This window comes from Ctenocephalides felis, unplaced genomic scaffold (assembly GCF_003426905.1).
Source record: "Ctenocephalides felis isolate EL2017-DRISC unplaced genomic scaffold, ASM342690v1 CF-g0.4_SCAFFOLD_03571, whole genome shotgun sequence".
Taxonomy (NCBI): Eukaryota; Metazoa; Arthropoda; class Insecta; order Siphonaptera; family Pulicidae; genus Ctenocephalides; species Ctenocephalides felis.
This window is the reverse complement of record NW_020539725.1, coordinates 45,764,085-45,779,810: the sequence shown is the minus strand read 5'-3', so window position 1 is coordinate 45,779,810 and position 15,726 is coordinate 45,764,085. Positions and strand designations below refer to the sequence as shown.

The 15,726-nt window shown below is 26.7% G+C and overlaps 1 protein-coding gene across 1 annotated transcript; it reads left to right on the top strand.

Moving 5' to 3' along the window:
* The first annotated feature begins 71 nt into the window (after window positions 1-71).
* On the top strand, window positions 72-2,712 carry LOC113384861. The gene is made up of 3 exons (XM_026622629.1): window positions 72-351; window positions 1,085-1,237; window positions 2,484-2,712. The coding sequence occupies exons 2-3, from the start codon at window positions 1,085-1,087 to the stop codon at window positions 2,571-2,573; spliced, it is 243 nt and encodes an 80-aa protein (XP_026478414.1). The 5' UTR covers window positions 72-351; the 3' UTR covers window positions 2,574-2,712.
* The last annotated feature ends 13,014 nt before the right edge of the window (window positions 2,713-15,726 follow it).

The window sequence follows — 15,726 nt, the reverse complement described above, 5'->3', positions numbered from 1 at the left end:
ACCCTCCCTCTGATAAATACTGCTAATAATTTATCTCTTTGATAGTTCATTACAATTAATTAGTGCTTATAGTACTTTTTAGATAAATTGTTACATATAGGCTGTTTTATTTTACATATAATAATTTATAAATGCTTTATAGATTTCGGATGGGTACCAACCAATACTGATCACTGCACCAGCTTGAGAAACACAGCCCTAAGGGCAGGACACGAGAACGGAGGCAGCACGTCCCTGTACGTTGGACGCGCATGCTACGATGGCAGCCTCCTGCCGGCCAAAGTTAATTTGGACACACAAAAAGCCTACGTCTGCAAAGATGGAATTGAAATCGAAGTCTCCGAATTTGAGGTACACGATATAAAACATATATTTGAGAATACATGCAATCGATTCAAGGTGATGGTAGAGATGACCAGTGAAGTTGGTCTGAAAATTTAGGAAATTAGTTAGATCTTTTAGACCCACTCGAAAATATCTTGATATAAATATTGAATGTTAAAACTGGTTTATTATATTAACTTTTAATTCAATTCTTCAATACCCATTACATTAATATTCTTATGGCGTAATGCTACGAGTATAATATAGTAAAAAAACAATTAAAAAACCAGAAAGCTCAATATTGGAGCATTAATAATAATATTCAAAATGGTTGTTTACAGAATATTGATATATGAATGAAATAATTAAACTGAACTGGTAACTATACATCTACATACAATTTTGCTTCGTATAAGATGTATTCCAATTTTAGTCCAGTCATTCTAATAAATTCACCTCGGAATTCGAGATACCCAGAGCGGTAAGTCTGTAAATATTTGTATATTGACACCCTAAAATTGTCTCAAAACCTACATATGGTACCAACCCTACCATATGTTGGTTTTTGAGACAACTTTAGGGTGTCAATATACTAGTATTTACAGACTTACAGTTGAGTATCTCGAATTCCGAGATTCTTACCGAATTTAAGCTTAAATTACTGGACTATTTATATATTTTATATCGGAATTTTTACAGTAAACTGCTTTAATGTATAAAAATATTGGTTTACATATTCTACATTATTTTTTATGAACAGATGTACTGTGGTTCTCAATTGGTGTGGATGCGTGCTGAAAATGGAGATGTTCCACCTGGTGCAGTGTCAGCTGGAACCACATGTGATGGCGAGGAGGCCTTTGTGGGTCGCGCTAGGCTAGGACCTTGTGGCGAAGATATAATCATTGGAAAGGTGATAGCTGAATTTATCATAGATTTTTTTATTCTGATTTTTATAAGCAATCAGAACTTAACGTAGTGTTGCTTCTTAACGACGAGCTTTCTCGAAGGCAACCCAACGATTGGTCTTTCTATACATGAATTTATTCATATTAATGATGGATTTTTCAATTATCTATAAAGGTTATTATTACTTGAAAATATATGTTTATCTACATTTTAAAATGAAAATGGATATCATCTTTTCTTGATATCAGATTGTCAGCACCGCGGGATTCATGCTATATAACTCAAACGTGATCTAAGATCATATTTAGATATAACGAGTTTCTTTAATTAAATTTTTAATAAAAATAATTACTTAACAAATACTATTTCAGGATACAATAAAAGTCTGATAAAGAGTGTCTACATAACTTTTAAATGTTTATGATCTTTATGATGTATGATTTTGTGCTAGTCGACATTATCTAAAATTCTGCACAATTGTCTTCATAGATAAAATTTCATACAATATATTGTTTTCAAAGTGTCTATTTAAAAATGATACATGTCATTTGTGCAAAGTTTATATTGGTCTTTTAAAAAGTTTCACTTTAGTAATTTATTGTTGATTTTCGTAAATTTGTAAAGAAAAATTTCAGATTATTGTAATGAGAGGATATTTCAACCTATATTTGGATTCGGCCATTTTTTTTCTTTCGTAACTTATTTTTTATATGATTTTCAAATATTTGATGGGTTGTTATAATTTTATTATCAAGTAAGAATGGAGATTCAACAAGAACCCAAATATTTTAAGTAATTCGGGACAATCCGGGATAAAAAAACATGTATTAAGTTGGACGCAATATTGAAAATCAGGACCGTCCCGGCTTTTATTATTCAGAAATTTTATTTATATTATTTATTAATTTTATTTTTATTAATATTTGCTTTTATTTTATTTTAAATCATCATACTACGGATATTATTTTCATGTAAATTCTATCCTTTGCACTCTTATTTATTTAAATTTATGTTATTATTTATCAATATTGCTAGATGTTAATTATTCAACAGTTGTAATAAATATTGTAATTAAAAAAAAAGACCGTCCCGGCCAGTCCCGGATTACCTGATTATGATATATACTCAATTTTTGTATTAATCCGTAGAAATTGCATATCTATTATGCATGAAAATGTTATTAATTAATACATAACACATATATGTTTTATGTATTTAACATATGTAGTTTTAATATGTTTTCTTTTTAGGTGTTGCCAAGTCAAGGAGCTTGCTTCGTGCCATTCAACGGCAAAGAGGAAGCCAAAACCGATTACGAAGTTTTGGTTCTAGTGCAATAAATTAAATAATTTTGCCTTTTGAACAATTTCTACATGTGGTTTGACAAACGAGCTAATTACCCGTTATAGTTGTGTTCATCACAGATCTTCATTAGGGAGATCTGCCAAAACAAGTGTGTTGCGTGTGGTTCGGTGTTTCTGCACAATTCATATTTGATGAAACAGTATTAAAATAAAATCATTCTAAGTTATCAATTTAAATTAATTTGAAAGGTATATTGATTTCATTTTGTAAATTTGCACTTTATAGATTTTGATTTCATATATTTAAATAAATTTTGAATATAAATATAATAAATAGCAGCTTCAACTTGTATTTAAATGTAATTAAATTCATGTAATTTATTGGATGTTTAAATATATATAAATTTGCAAACAATTGCATTCATTTATTAAATTTTATAAGGTTCTTTTTAGATATGAGAAAAATAAGCTAGTTATAAAAGTTCACATATTAATCATAAAATATTATCATTGACCAAAATAAGTTCACCACTTGTAGAGGGACCCAATGTGAAAATAGGAGTTATCTTTTATACATAGACTGAATATTCATCAATTTATGTTATATATAAATATATATGAGTGTGTGTGTGGGTGTGCATATTGTTTTCTTTTCTGGCATCGGCGAGTTTGTGAATTAATGACCATAAGGTTCAAGTGTTTGGAGAAACTAACCATTTATCAGAAATTTTTTTCTCAATTTGAATATTGTTTCAATTCTTGTTCAATAATTTAATTTTTACAAAAAAATAAAAATAATAATTCGGAAACAATCTACTATATATGTGATAAATTCATAAAAATTTAATAATATATATATATATATATATATATATATATATATATAATTTATCTCGACAAAGATCACAATCATAAATTGTTGCTCGTATATGATCAACTTGCAATTTTTACTACATGTAAAAATTTCAGGACTCGTGAAAGTACAAAAACTGCATTATATTATGTTTGAAGTATTCTACAAAATAAAAACGTAATTTTAAAATTTTAATTACATTCAAAGTATAGCATAGTTGGCAATTTCTTCAAATACTCAATAAATTTTTCTGAATACAAAACGTGATATTTATATATTTTCTGATCTATTTTCTTATCTATATACGTGTTGACAGATTAATTGCACAGAAGATTTACAGTTATTTAAAACACTTATTGTAACTAATTAGAAGTTCATTTAAAAAAATTGAAAATGCACGTAAAATAGTTCTACGATTTCGCTTCAGTTTTAGAAATATGTAATTCCAAATTTGACAAGTTCCATGTAATATTGAATTTTCTGAGATATAAAATAAGTTATTTCATTACAATTTTAAATAACTGAATAAATATACTGCAAAATGAGAAAAATAATTTGAATTAATAAAATATATAAATTTCTGAATACCATTTGAAAGAAGATAAATTTTGTTTTATAGCAAGTTAATATTATGACAAATAAGTTTTTCTAAAACTATTCGTAAGTTTTAAACATTTTTAATTGTACAAATTTGACCGAATTTTCATTGGAGAAACCTTCCCAAAAGCAAACAGAATCAACTGATAGTCTCACAGATTAATGAAATATTCTGATTTACTATCTGTGTAATTAAGATAAAATTTGCAGTATACCTTCAACCTATTTCACACCGTCAATTAATTAAATCGGTAATTAGTTCAGTGCTACGAATGGTTTTGATTTCAAATATCCCAAACAACCAGATTGCTACACTTACAGGCGAATTTTTTGCTACACAAGTAGGTACCATTGATTTAGGATTTAGGATAACTTATATCAGAAAAACAAGAGCAAAATAATTACAAAATATTTTTCATTAGGACTCGATACATAAAATTCGATGCTACCAAACAATTTCAAACAAAATATCATATTAAATTTGTCGACTCTTTGTATTAAAGGAGTTTTATGATCGCCAACAGATATGTTATTCCATCGCAATAAACGATTTTATTCGATTTCGTGTTTTATGTCCTCGTAAAAGCTCATGAACGCATACAGTAGCTTCGACCCAATAGAAATTCGACCTTGTCAATAAAAGCTCGCCGGGAGCTTTTCCTTACATCTTATTAGCGTTAATAAAATTGAAAAAAAAGTGACATTTGAAAAAAATATATGCTAGCAAATAATGAAAAATGGTCTTTCATAAAACACACATACAATACATACATATAATTTCAAAGATGGTTGTCTACTTTTATATATTTTCTTAAAAAAAGTCTTGTCTATTACATGTTAACAACTCTCCTTGCGCTCAATGCAAGTACTTTTATTAAATACTACTATGAAAATGATACATTCACAGAAGTCTTTTAATTTTAATTTAATTTAATCAAGTTATGTAAAACCAAGGAAAATATTAAATTAAAATAATAAAATCGAGAGGTTAGTAATAATCATGTAAATATGATATGATGTATTATAAATAATTCTTAAATTCTGTATGATAAATTCGTTTCGATTATGTTTAAACAATAATGAAATTCATTGTACTCATTTTACAATAATCCAAAAGCTATTATTAAAGAAAATATACTAACGTAAAAAAACGATTTCCTAACAAAATTTTAGGGAATTGACTACAGTGATAAGAAATCTGAATTACAGATAGAAAGAAGATGGTAAAAATATGAAGAAAACATTGTGCAATAAATTAGCAGACGATCATAACAGTAATTGAAAATATAACATTTAAATTAAAATTTCCCAAAACAACAATCACATTATCAATAAATGCTGGAAACAATATGACCTCGTTTTTTAATTGTCGTAGTATTTTCGGAGAAGATCAATCAGTACTTGTTAGATATAGCGACTAGAGTGTTTATTTATTGTACGCACTATTTGTAAATGTCAATGCCATCAATGAGCCAACTGTTCAAACATAGTTCACAAAAATTTTAAATCTCATATGCGAAAAATTACTTAATTACAATTTATAATCAACATAATTCTTGGAAACTGATTAATATTATAAAAAATTCTTTGCTTAAAGTGTATTTGGATTATAAAATTAGTTACTGTTTCTAATCTTTCTGCTTTGATTGCTTTCAATACCTAAAGAAAAGTTCACATTGATTGTTCACAGTTCACAAATGATTAAATTAATTTTAAAATACCTAAAATTTATATTTCAGTTTATACTTCAAAGTGTATGAAACCTCTTATCAATCATAATAATATCAAAAATTTCCACAGAGCGATAATGAACAATTTAAAGATAATTTTACTATTTAATACATATTGAAAGATTTTTTATATTGTGTAACCAATTGATATTGTGATACCAAGTTACTGTTATGAAATACATCATGATTGCTGATCAAAAATCAAATAACCAAAAACTGAGAAATCAGAGCTTTGTTAGTATTCTATTTCGTTTATAAAATATTTTTTATAGTTTTTCCAGCTATATAGTACCAAATAGAGTCGATTACACATTGGAACGTCTGTAAATTTTCTGATCTCATAATTTATTTAGATTTTAGATTATTGAACATCTAACGATTTCAGATGAGTAAATAAATAAAATGATTCGTATTTTTCTATTATTTTTTATCAAGAAATAGTCAAAAAATTCTAAGTTAGTATCTGAAATCACATATTATATAATTTGTTAATTGGGTTAACGGTTTTTGGATCGATTCTTGGCAATCATAAAATAACGTGTAAAGTTTAATAGAAATTGAATAGTTGATTAGAAATTGAAGTAGAATTTAAGAAAATAGTTAATTTAAAATAAACGTAATTAGAAATGTTGAATTGAATTTGAAGAAAAATTAGAAGTAAAAAGAAAGCAAGAGAAAGATTAAAATTAGAGAAGATCAGAATTAAGTTGAAATGTATTCGAATAAAAAAATTAGAAGTAAGAAAAAGCACGATTAAAATACAAGAAGATCAGACTTAGAAGTAAAAAGAAGAATGAAGAAATCAGTAAAAATATATATTATTTAATAATTAATCATTCTTTTTTCAACCTCCTCTGTATTAAATGTGAGGTTTTATAAATAATAATATACTATAAAAATATTTGATTAAATTGAATTGATTTTTTGAAAAAAATTATATATTTGTTCAATCATAAATAAAATTTAATCGTCCTTTGAATACTCAATGCAATCTCGAGACTTAAGATTTGAAAATTGAGTTAAAGGTAGACATAATTTATGTATATGTATATGTATATATATATATATATATATATATATATATTACATTAATTGAAATAATTACTTACAAAGTGTGGTCAAAGGTTATGTTGAAATCACTCCCTGTATATATTTGTTGCAACTTTGCACTTGATACTTATTAGTAGAGACACTTAAAAGCTTATTACTATTATTCTATATATTAGTACCACTACAACACTTAGTTATTTGTTCAAATAAATGTTACAATATATTGATTAGTAAAGATATATACTACAAACGTCTCACTACATTGAACATAAACGTTAGTATAAAATCTATGTCTCAATATCAAATAAAAATGAGAAAAACACTTTATTTGAACAACATACTGATAATCAGTAATCGACGCAATCAATATGCCCGTATCATTAATTAAGGGAAATAAATTGAATATGCTTTGATAAACATAAAACTTTGATACATACACTTGGAATTCCGAATTATAAAATGAGCGATATTAAATTACAAATAAATATTGTAAGTGTGAAAACAAATTCAAAATATCTAGTGATGTTTTAGAGAGCATTTTAGTGACGGTTTTGGCAGCGTGACAATTTCAACTGTCTAACTTTAGTGTCACCCAAATTATGCTGAAGCTTCGAAGCTAATAGTTAAGGCGCTGGCAACACATTGGAAACAAAATTTGGAAAAAGATTGATAAAGTTCTGTAGTCTCATACTATTGACGAAAGATTTTACTTAGAAATATTATTTAATATATAAGATAAAATTTGTAAAATTATAAACAAGTATTGAAAAATTATTTGTTATCTAACTTTTCTCTGGAAATATGATGTAAATTATACATCAGTTCTGCTTTGACTCTGTAGGTTTGTCCTGTTAGTTCAGTTTATTACAAGTTACCAAAATATCTAATACATTTATCACAAGATGACCACAAGAAAATATCATTGTAAAGTATAGTATGCGTTTTGCATATGTTTTATATTCAATTGATTATAAGATTTATATTTTATTCATATTGTTTTCTGAATAGTCAAATTGAGTAATAAAAACGAAGTCATATGATAAATTAGTTTAAATTAAATTATTATGGAAAATAATACAAAAAAGGATTAACATGAAGAAACGATTTTCTAACAAAATTTTAGGTGATTGACTCTGTAGGTTTGCCCTGAAAGTTCATCTCATTGCCAGTATACCAAAATATCAAAGATATTTATAATAAAATAACCACAAGAAAATACCATTATAAAGTACAGTATGCATTTTACATATTTGTATTCTATTGATTACAAGATTTATATTCCATTCATATTGTTTTCTGAATGGTCGAATTGAGTAATTTCAATATAAAATAATCGAATATATAAATCCTGATTTTTTTAATTCGCTAAATATATAATTACGTAGAAAAATGTAGAATAAGAATTTGCAGGTTTCTTATTTTTTGCAATCATCACAAGATTGGTGTTGAAAAAAAGAGAAGATCTACAAATTCTTATTCTACATTTTTCTACGGAATTATATATTTAGTAAATTAAAAAAATCTGGGTTTTTATATTCGAATTTTTTATATCATCACAAGATTGATGTTGCAAAAAAGAAAAGACCTACAAATTTATTATACATTTTTCTGACAACTATAAATATTACTCGTTACTAACAAATTATAATTTCTGAAATACTTAGTTGCATTTACATTTTTTCAAACCTTTTGTAACAGTTGACGTAAAAATTTTCACATTATAAAAGAAGAAATTGCATCATATACAATTTAGGTTTGAGATGCTTATTCTGAGCTCGAAATATCAGAAAACAAACACGCGTATTAGTAGCGCTACATAATTTTTAATATTTTTTTAGAATTAGGGTAGAGCGTGGCATAAGGGTGGGTTCTATTCGACTTTAAATAATATTAAACTCTCTAAACCAAACTATTGAACTATAATTCAATAAAAATTGTTTCTTAATAATAGAAATGTATATTTTACAGTTTTTCGGAAATTGGACATCCCTTTTCACCCCATAAGATTGGTAAATTGGTAAATTGGATTAGACTGCCAAAAAACAAAGAGATCCAAAATCTTCTTGCGTCAACCACATGTAAGCTTTTACGGAGGTAATATGAAAAAATTGTTGAATTTAACTTAAAAATTACAAAATAGCTATATAAAGCAATTCTATAACGTAAATTTACATATTAGATTAACGCCTCATACGCTGAACAACACTGCTCACAATAAAAAGAAACTAAAAAAAAACTTTAGTTATAGATTTTCAACCATTGCCATTTATTTCCTGAAAGCAACGTTGCTTGATTTAAGACAATGACTGGTTATACGTCTTACGCCATCTACTTTCAAATATGTTGTTAAAAAAATCTTGTCTTTCCTTATTTTGGTATATTGGTGGTAGACCTTTTCAACCGCAGACCTTTAAACCAGGCTCTATACACAAATAGTAAGAAAAAATATATAGGCTCTATACACAAATAGTAAGAAAACACTATACACAAATAGTAAGAAAAAATATAAAAGCGTTGAACATATTTAATACAGGAATCTCATTTAAAAAATGTGTTTTCGATGCTTTACGTGAATTTTGTATCAGTACCTCATTCGACGTTATCGTTCGCATATCCGATTTTTATTATTTGCGAAGTACAATAACATATCGAACGTTTAGAATTTTTAAATTTAGATATAAAAAAGTGCAAACAATTTGAATAATTTTCAAGAAACAAAAAATTCTAAAACCTGCAATCATGTCCATATGCAAATTTTTTAACCAGCGGTGCAAATAGCCTTTATTACAATAAATGAATGATTTATTACCTTGTCAGTGTTCTCCTACGATTTGAGCTCTGACACTAATATTACACATTCAAAAATCTAACTAAAAACATATGCATTTAAAAGTATACTGAAGTAAATTTCGTATAATATGTTTTGATGAGCGATAAACGTTATCGCATTTCTAACCAATACTATAAATGTTATCATAATTATAGCGTATAACGCAGAAGTGTAAAAACTACATATGATAATCATAATTATTTAATGATATAATGATATCGATATATTTTTTAAACCAATATTGAATGGAAATATTTATAAATGAATAAAAAAGAAATATTGCAATTTAATAAATAATAATTTTATAAAGACTAGACTTTATTTTACGACTGTCTAGCTTATTCTCATATAAAGATAAAATTGCTCCACGAACATTTTGATGGCCTAAACAAGGATATCCGGATGCATTATCAACAAATTAACTGCACTACAAAATAAAACTGTATCATGCATATTCATTTGCGTTTATATTCTATAATGATTCTGTAAAAATGAATTAACGATAAAGAACCTCACCAAGATGATATTGCACTAATTAATTAAGACAGTACTAACCAATTAAGATAATAAGAAAATCTAGATAGATAGTTTTCCACGTTTCACTTTCTTTGTCACAATTTTTCGAAGTTTCAAATTATTTGTTTCTCAAAAGAACATGAACAATACAATGGTTGTTGGAAAGATGTAACACTAAGTTAACACAACTTGAATAAAAAATAACAGTTTTACAAAAATCACACTATTTTCACAATATTTTGTGAAAACATATATAAACCAAAAAGTATATTATTATATGCAGTATATGTACTATATGTACTTTATCATTTGTGTAATGATTTGCATGATAAAACCACGATTAAATTGTGTCATAAAATGATATGCTCGTATGATACATATTGCAACCGACAATGTACCACGTATTTCAATCTGGGTCTTCATCAAATTAAATCAAGTCCAATTCAATTGGAGACCTGACTTAAATATTGTCAGAACGAACTAAATTGGACTGTATAAAAAGGAACTCGTACCATGTCAAATGATTGGTGTAATGTATTGATCTCGGTAGAACAAAAAACGAGCTAAAATTTCATGTTCAGCCTGTTATTAGGCCATGTTCTTAGACGTAACAACTATTTCAATAAACTACCTAAATAAAAGACAATAAAAACAACAACCATCATAAAATACTATATAAGTAAATAAAATTATTCATGCACTGAAATTTCTTTATGGGGTGTAATGAGTTACACGAGTTACACATTATTTGTAATAGCATCCTTGTAAACATCGTGTGATGAGAGCACGGTAGCAATCTGAAATCCACAAGCCTTCAGCGCTGTGACTTCTTTGTGGAATCTATGTGGTTTTCAGTTTGCTACCGCCGCTCGGTGTTTACTGAGATAATATGTAGTGGTGCATTTTTATTAAAAATAACACCACTATTGGAAATTAAATGATATTAATTTTCATTACTACATATCTTTTTAATCCATATCATATTTTCTAATATTTTGTGGAACAAAAGCAGTTTTGTTCGCACTTAACAGACACTGTGTACATATAAATTCTTCACAATCCTTTGTTTTTAAATTTATTTCATTTTTTATTTGATTCGTACTCATTGATAACGTAAACTGTGAACATCTAAGAAAAAGTTTCAACACTGAACTCATATTTTCTTGCACTTATCAAGTATCACTTTAAAATAATATTTTACATGTACTGAATATCTATGATTCAAATATTAACTTTGGTTTCATAATTTTGAAACTTGGTATGCGATATTTATACTTCATTTGAAGTCGTTATCAAATTCAGTATCTACTCAATAAGCATAAAATTTATATTATAACGTTGACAAAAATTTTAAAATTCATTACAGCACAAAATTTTTAATGTGTTTCGAGATAATTTTTTATCAATCAAACCACAAACTAGGTTTGTTACGTTAAATCCGAGTTTCTTATAGCGTGGATTAGAGATGGCTCAATGTTATATGAGGGTAGATTACTCACCGCGTTATATGAGGGTAGATTTTTATAGTTTACAAAAGATTAAATAAAAAAGGTACTCACGAATTGCTCACAAGCTTTAGTTATTTCTCTCAGAATATCCATTTTTGAGTTGATGTGTGCCCAAACTTCAATAAGGTTATTATGTACAGCTTCACTATGTGAACATAATAAAGTTCACATATTTAATATACAAAAAATATATGGTTGCTCATAAATTTGCTGCAATTTTATATTCTGATGATGCAGATCTGTAAAAAAAAGAAATTATAAATCAATTATATATTCATGAAGTTTGGGTTAATCTGCAGAAGTAGATACAAATCGAAAGTAATTTCAGAAAATTTATAAAAAAAATCTTGAAACATTATCTATTCTTATTAGATGATTAAAATATATTTTTAAACTTTTGTCGCATTTTTTTAATATAAGGTGCACCACTTTCAAACATTTTGAAGCTATTCCCTGTGACTCCATAAGGACTCATGTTGATTCAGTTATTTTCACGAAATAGGTGAAGCAGTTTTTTTTTAGAATTAGTATATAAATGCAAATTATTTTATCCTCGTTTTAGCCATAAATTATAAATCTTTTTTCAAAATTCAAAAATTGCTCAAAAAATCTTGGAAAAATGTAAGGAATTGTGTTGATTAGTTGTTGGATTGGTTAGGTTGATTACATTTATGGTAAGCACTTATTTTATGTTAATTAAATTTCATTTACAATTTTTATCATTATTTTTTATTTCAAATTTCATCAAGAAACATCAATAATTAATTATAATTTTGATAAACATTTAAAAATTCAGAACCAAATGAAAATACAAATTGTGTGATAAAACGTTAATTTTCTTGAGTGCTTTAGCTTATTTCCACACCCAAATCAACATAAATTACAGTGATTTATGATTGCCTTATTCTGTTTTGAATTTGTGGAAGTAAATGATTATTACTCTTTTATTAGTGCTTGCTCGAATTTATTATTAAAAGCACATGCGACTAATAATTCCCAAATTAATATTTTAATAGTCAATTGCTTGTAACAAGGGGCGAAAAACAACAGCGTCATTTTTGAGACAATGTAATTTTGTAGAATGAGGTTGAGACGAGAGATTTAGACGGAAATAGAAACTTCTGTTTATAATAGAGAATACAAGCAAATAAACAAAAACAAAAAATAAAATCTAGGCGATAAAATGTATTTTAAGCATGCCTTAAGGCAAGCTGGGTAACCTTCCCAATTTATGACAATGATTGAGATTGACCAACAGAAATGTGGTTTGAGGTCGAACGAATAGTTTTTTGAATTATTGAAAGAAATTTCGACAGTTACTTACAATGAAATTCAACAAATATTTTTTTTATTCTAATCTTTAAAGTTATCCGAAATTTATTAATTTGTTTCTCTAATTACCGGTACTAAGCATTAAAACTGTTCAATTCAAAGAAATTATCAACTTGTATAAATGAAATATTTAAGTTTTCTTTACGAAGAACGAGTCGGCAAACTTTTATACAAAAATAATTTTGTAATTTTATTTTAATTATTCCATGATCTTTTCGAAGAGTCAGTAAGTACATATGTGACTATTATATGCTGAAGCAAACTTCCTAAACCACAAAAATATAAAAATAAAAAATAAAAAAGACTAACCGAAACATGAACTATAAAACAATATATTCGATGCTTAAGCAAATCACTAGATGACTTATTTAATAGTAAAATCTGAACATTAATAATAAATATATGAGTATATTAACTAGTGAACAAAAAAAAACAAAATCTGGCAATATTTTCATGCAATGCACTATGCAAATTCAAAACATGACACACTTAGGGACTAGACCTACGATAACCTAAAAAGCTTCGGTCGATAACCCGAGAATAACGAGCAAACTTTTGTTTACACTTTAGCAAACTACATAATATAAAGCTCAATTTAATTTTTTTTAGATAATTTTAAAAATATACACCTAGGCCCAACTTACCAAATATCGTTAGTTATAACCGGAGCTTAAAGTTTGAACTAACAAATTTAATTCACAACACAGAGTTAGGAAACCAATCGTAATTTATAAATATTATTTATAGAGATAAATAACGTATACAATTCTAGTTTATTTTTGTTTGTACAAATGCACAAATTTTGTGTATATCTAGTCCTTCGCGTCGAATAACACTGAAAGTTTTCCACACGTTTTTGGATTATAATAATGCACATACACCTTGTTCAATTACATACATATATACATGTATACATATACATATATTCATGTATATATCCTCGCACAATATATCCTTGTATAAAATGTCCTTTGACCCTACATTGCACACATATAAACTTAGGCTGTGAGCATGCGCTGTTGCTATGGAAACGTCGATATTTGCAGAGATACAAGGAGTCTTGTTCAAACATCTCAATGGAGAGATAATGAAAACAGATATTTAAATAATTATATTTAAGTACAATAATAAATTTTGAAGTATAATTCCTTTAACTTAGTACGTAACTCATTTTGACCTATCCAATCCCGGGCAAGGACTATTTTCACTAGAGACAGATTGTTATCTAGTTTTGCAAGGAAAAACCGAAATTCCTTGACGATGCCGAAGAAACAAACTTTGGGCTTCTAATTGAAATCCAAAGCTTTAACTACTAAGTTAACTAATTTACGGTGGAGCCCTTTTTGAAAGCATAGTTCCATCTATAGAATAAATTCATCTACAATCAATATTTTAGTGTTAAATCGAACAATTCCAGTAAGCAATTGTAACTACGATTGTTTTACAATCTTGATATGTAATTTGATTACACCAACTTAAATTTTTTTTAATATTAATAATAATGTATTGTTAAATTGAAATATTACAGCAGTTATAATTAAATATTATTTCATTTGTAATTACTATAATTTTAACTTGTAAAATTTAATAATTATTGTTTTAGATGTATCAACTAATATTTAATACAAAATTCAAAGTTTAATTTATTATAACTTTTTAATAAAATAAATTTGCATAATTTCATCTTAAATTAATTATGTACCTTAAAATGATGATAAATTATTACAACGATCATTAATGTGAACCTACTAATTATATGTTTTCCACCACTGACTCTGAAAGTCAGAAAGGGAATTTTCCAAGGATTTATCTCTACTATTGTAGTGAGAAGATGCTACGAGAAGTCGTAGTAAATGATTACTGACTCAAGATATAATTGTAAGTTATTTAAGACTTGATATATTATAAATAAGAATTTATTGCAAATAAGAAACTTTTAAGGGCATTGGCGATTTATGATTTTCAAAAACTCGTAAAGGACATGAATAAAAAAATGTTTATTGATATAAACATATATAAACAAACAAAACTGCAAGAAATTTTGAAACAATGCTATTGCTTTTTATGAACAAAGATTTAAATCTTGAAGTATTCAAGTTAGTCAATTTAATGTTACTATGTTGTGAAAATTGATTGATCATAATATAAGATTTCGACTTTAAATTAATATTCATTTAATCAATAAGGGTCAAAGTTGGATTATAGTGCGCACGTTGAGTAGATGAATTTTAAAATCGGTTCAGTTGCTTAGAAGTCCATTTGAGATAAACATCGTAACACGTACTTTATATTATATTATATTATATTGTATTATATATATATATATATATATATATATATATATATATATATATATTATCATTACTTTAATAGGTCGTAGAGCGCACATGCCCTTACGAATGAAATGACGGACGCGTAAACCCATTAGTGCGAACAGATCGGACAAAAAGTGAGAAATGGGATTTTATGGGTAGTATCTCACAAGGCAAATACAGGTGTGTAATTAAAAATTTAACTTGATAATCTCGATTATGAACTAAAAACTTGACACAATAAGAATTGATTAATAAAAATAAAATGAAATTATCCACAAATTAAATTTACTTTACACAGTCTACTACAAAAATCATCAATCTAGATAATTTAATCCTATCATTTAGTATGCATTGTTTGTACCAAATACAAGGTCATTTAAAATCCTTTACTATGTTTCTTGATATAATATTTGTTACTACAGCATATTATTTAACCACAACTTCTAAGATTTTGTAAA

Excerpts from the sequence above, each read along its gene's own strand:
- LOC113384861 (XM_026622629.1), top strand. The coding sequence starts at position 1,085 with ATGTACTGTGGTTCTCAATTGGTGTGGATGCGTGCTGAAAATGGAGAT. Across the intron at positions 1,238-2,483 it reads AAGATATAATCATTGGAAAG|GTGTTGCCAAGTCAAGGAGC; the intron begins GTGATAGCTGAA and ends TTTTCTTTTTAG.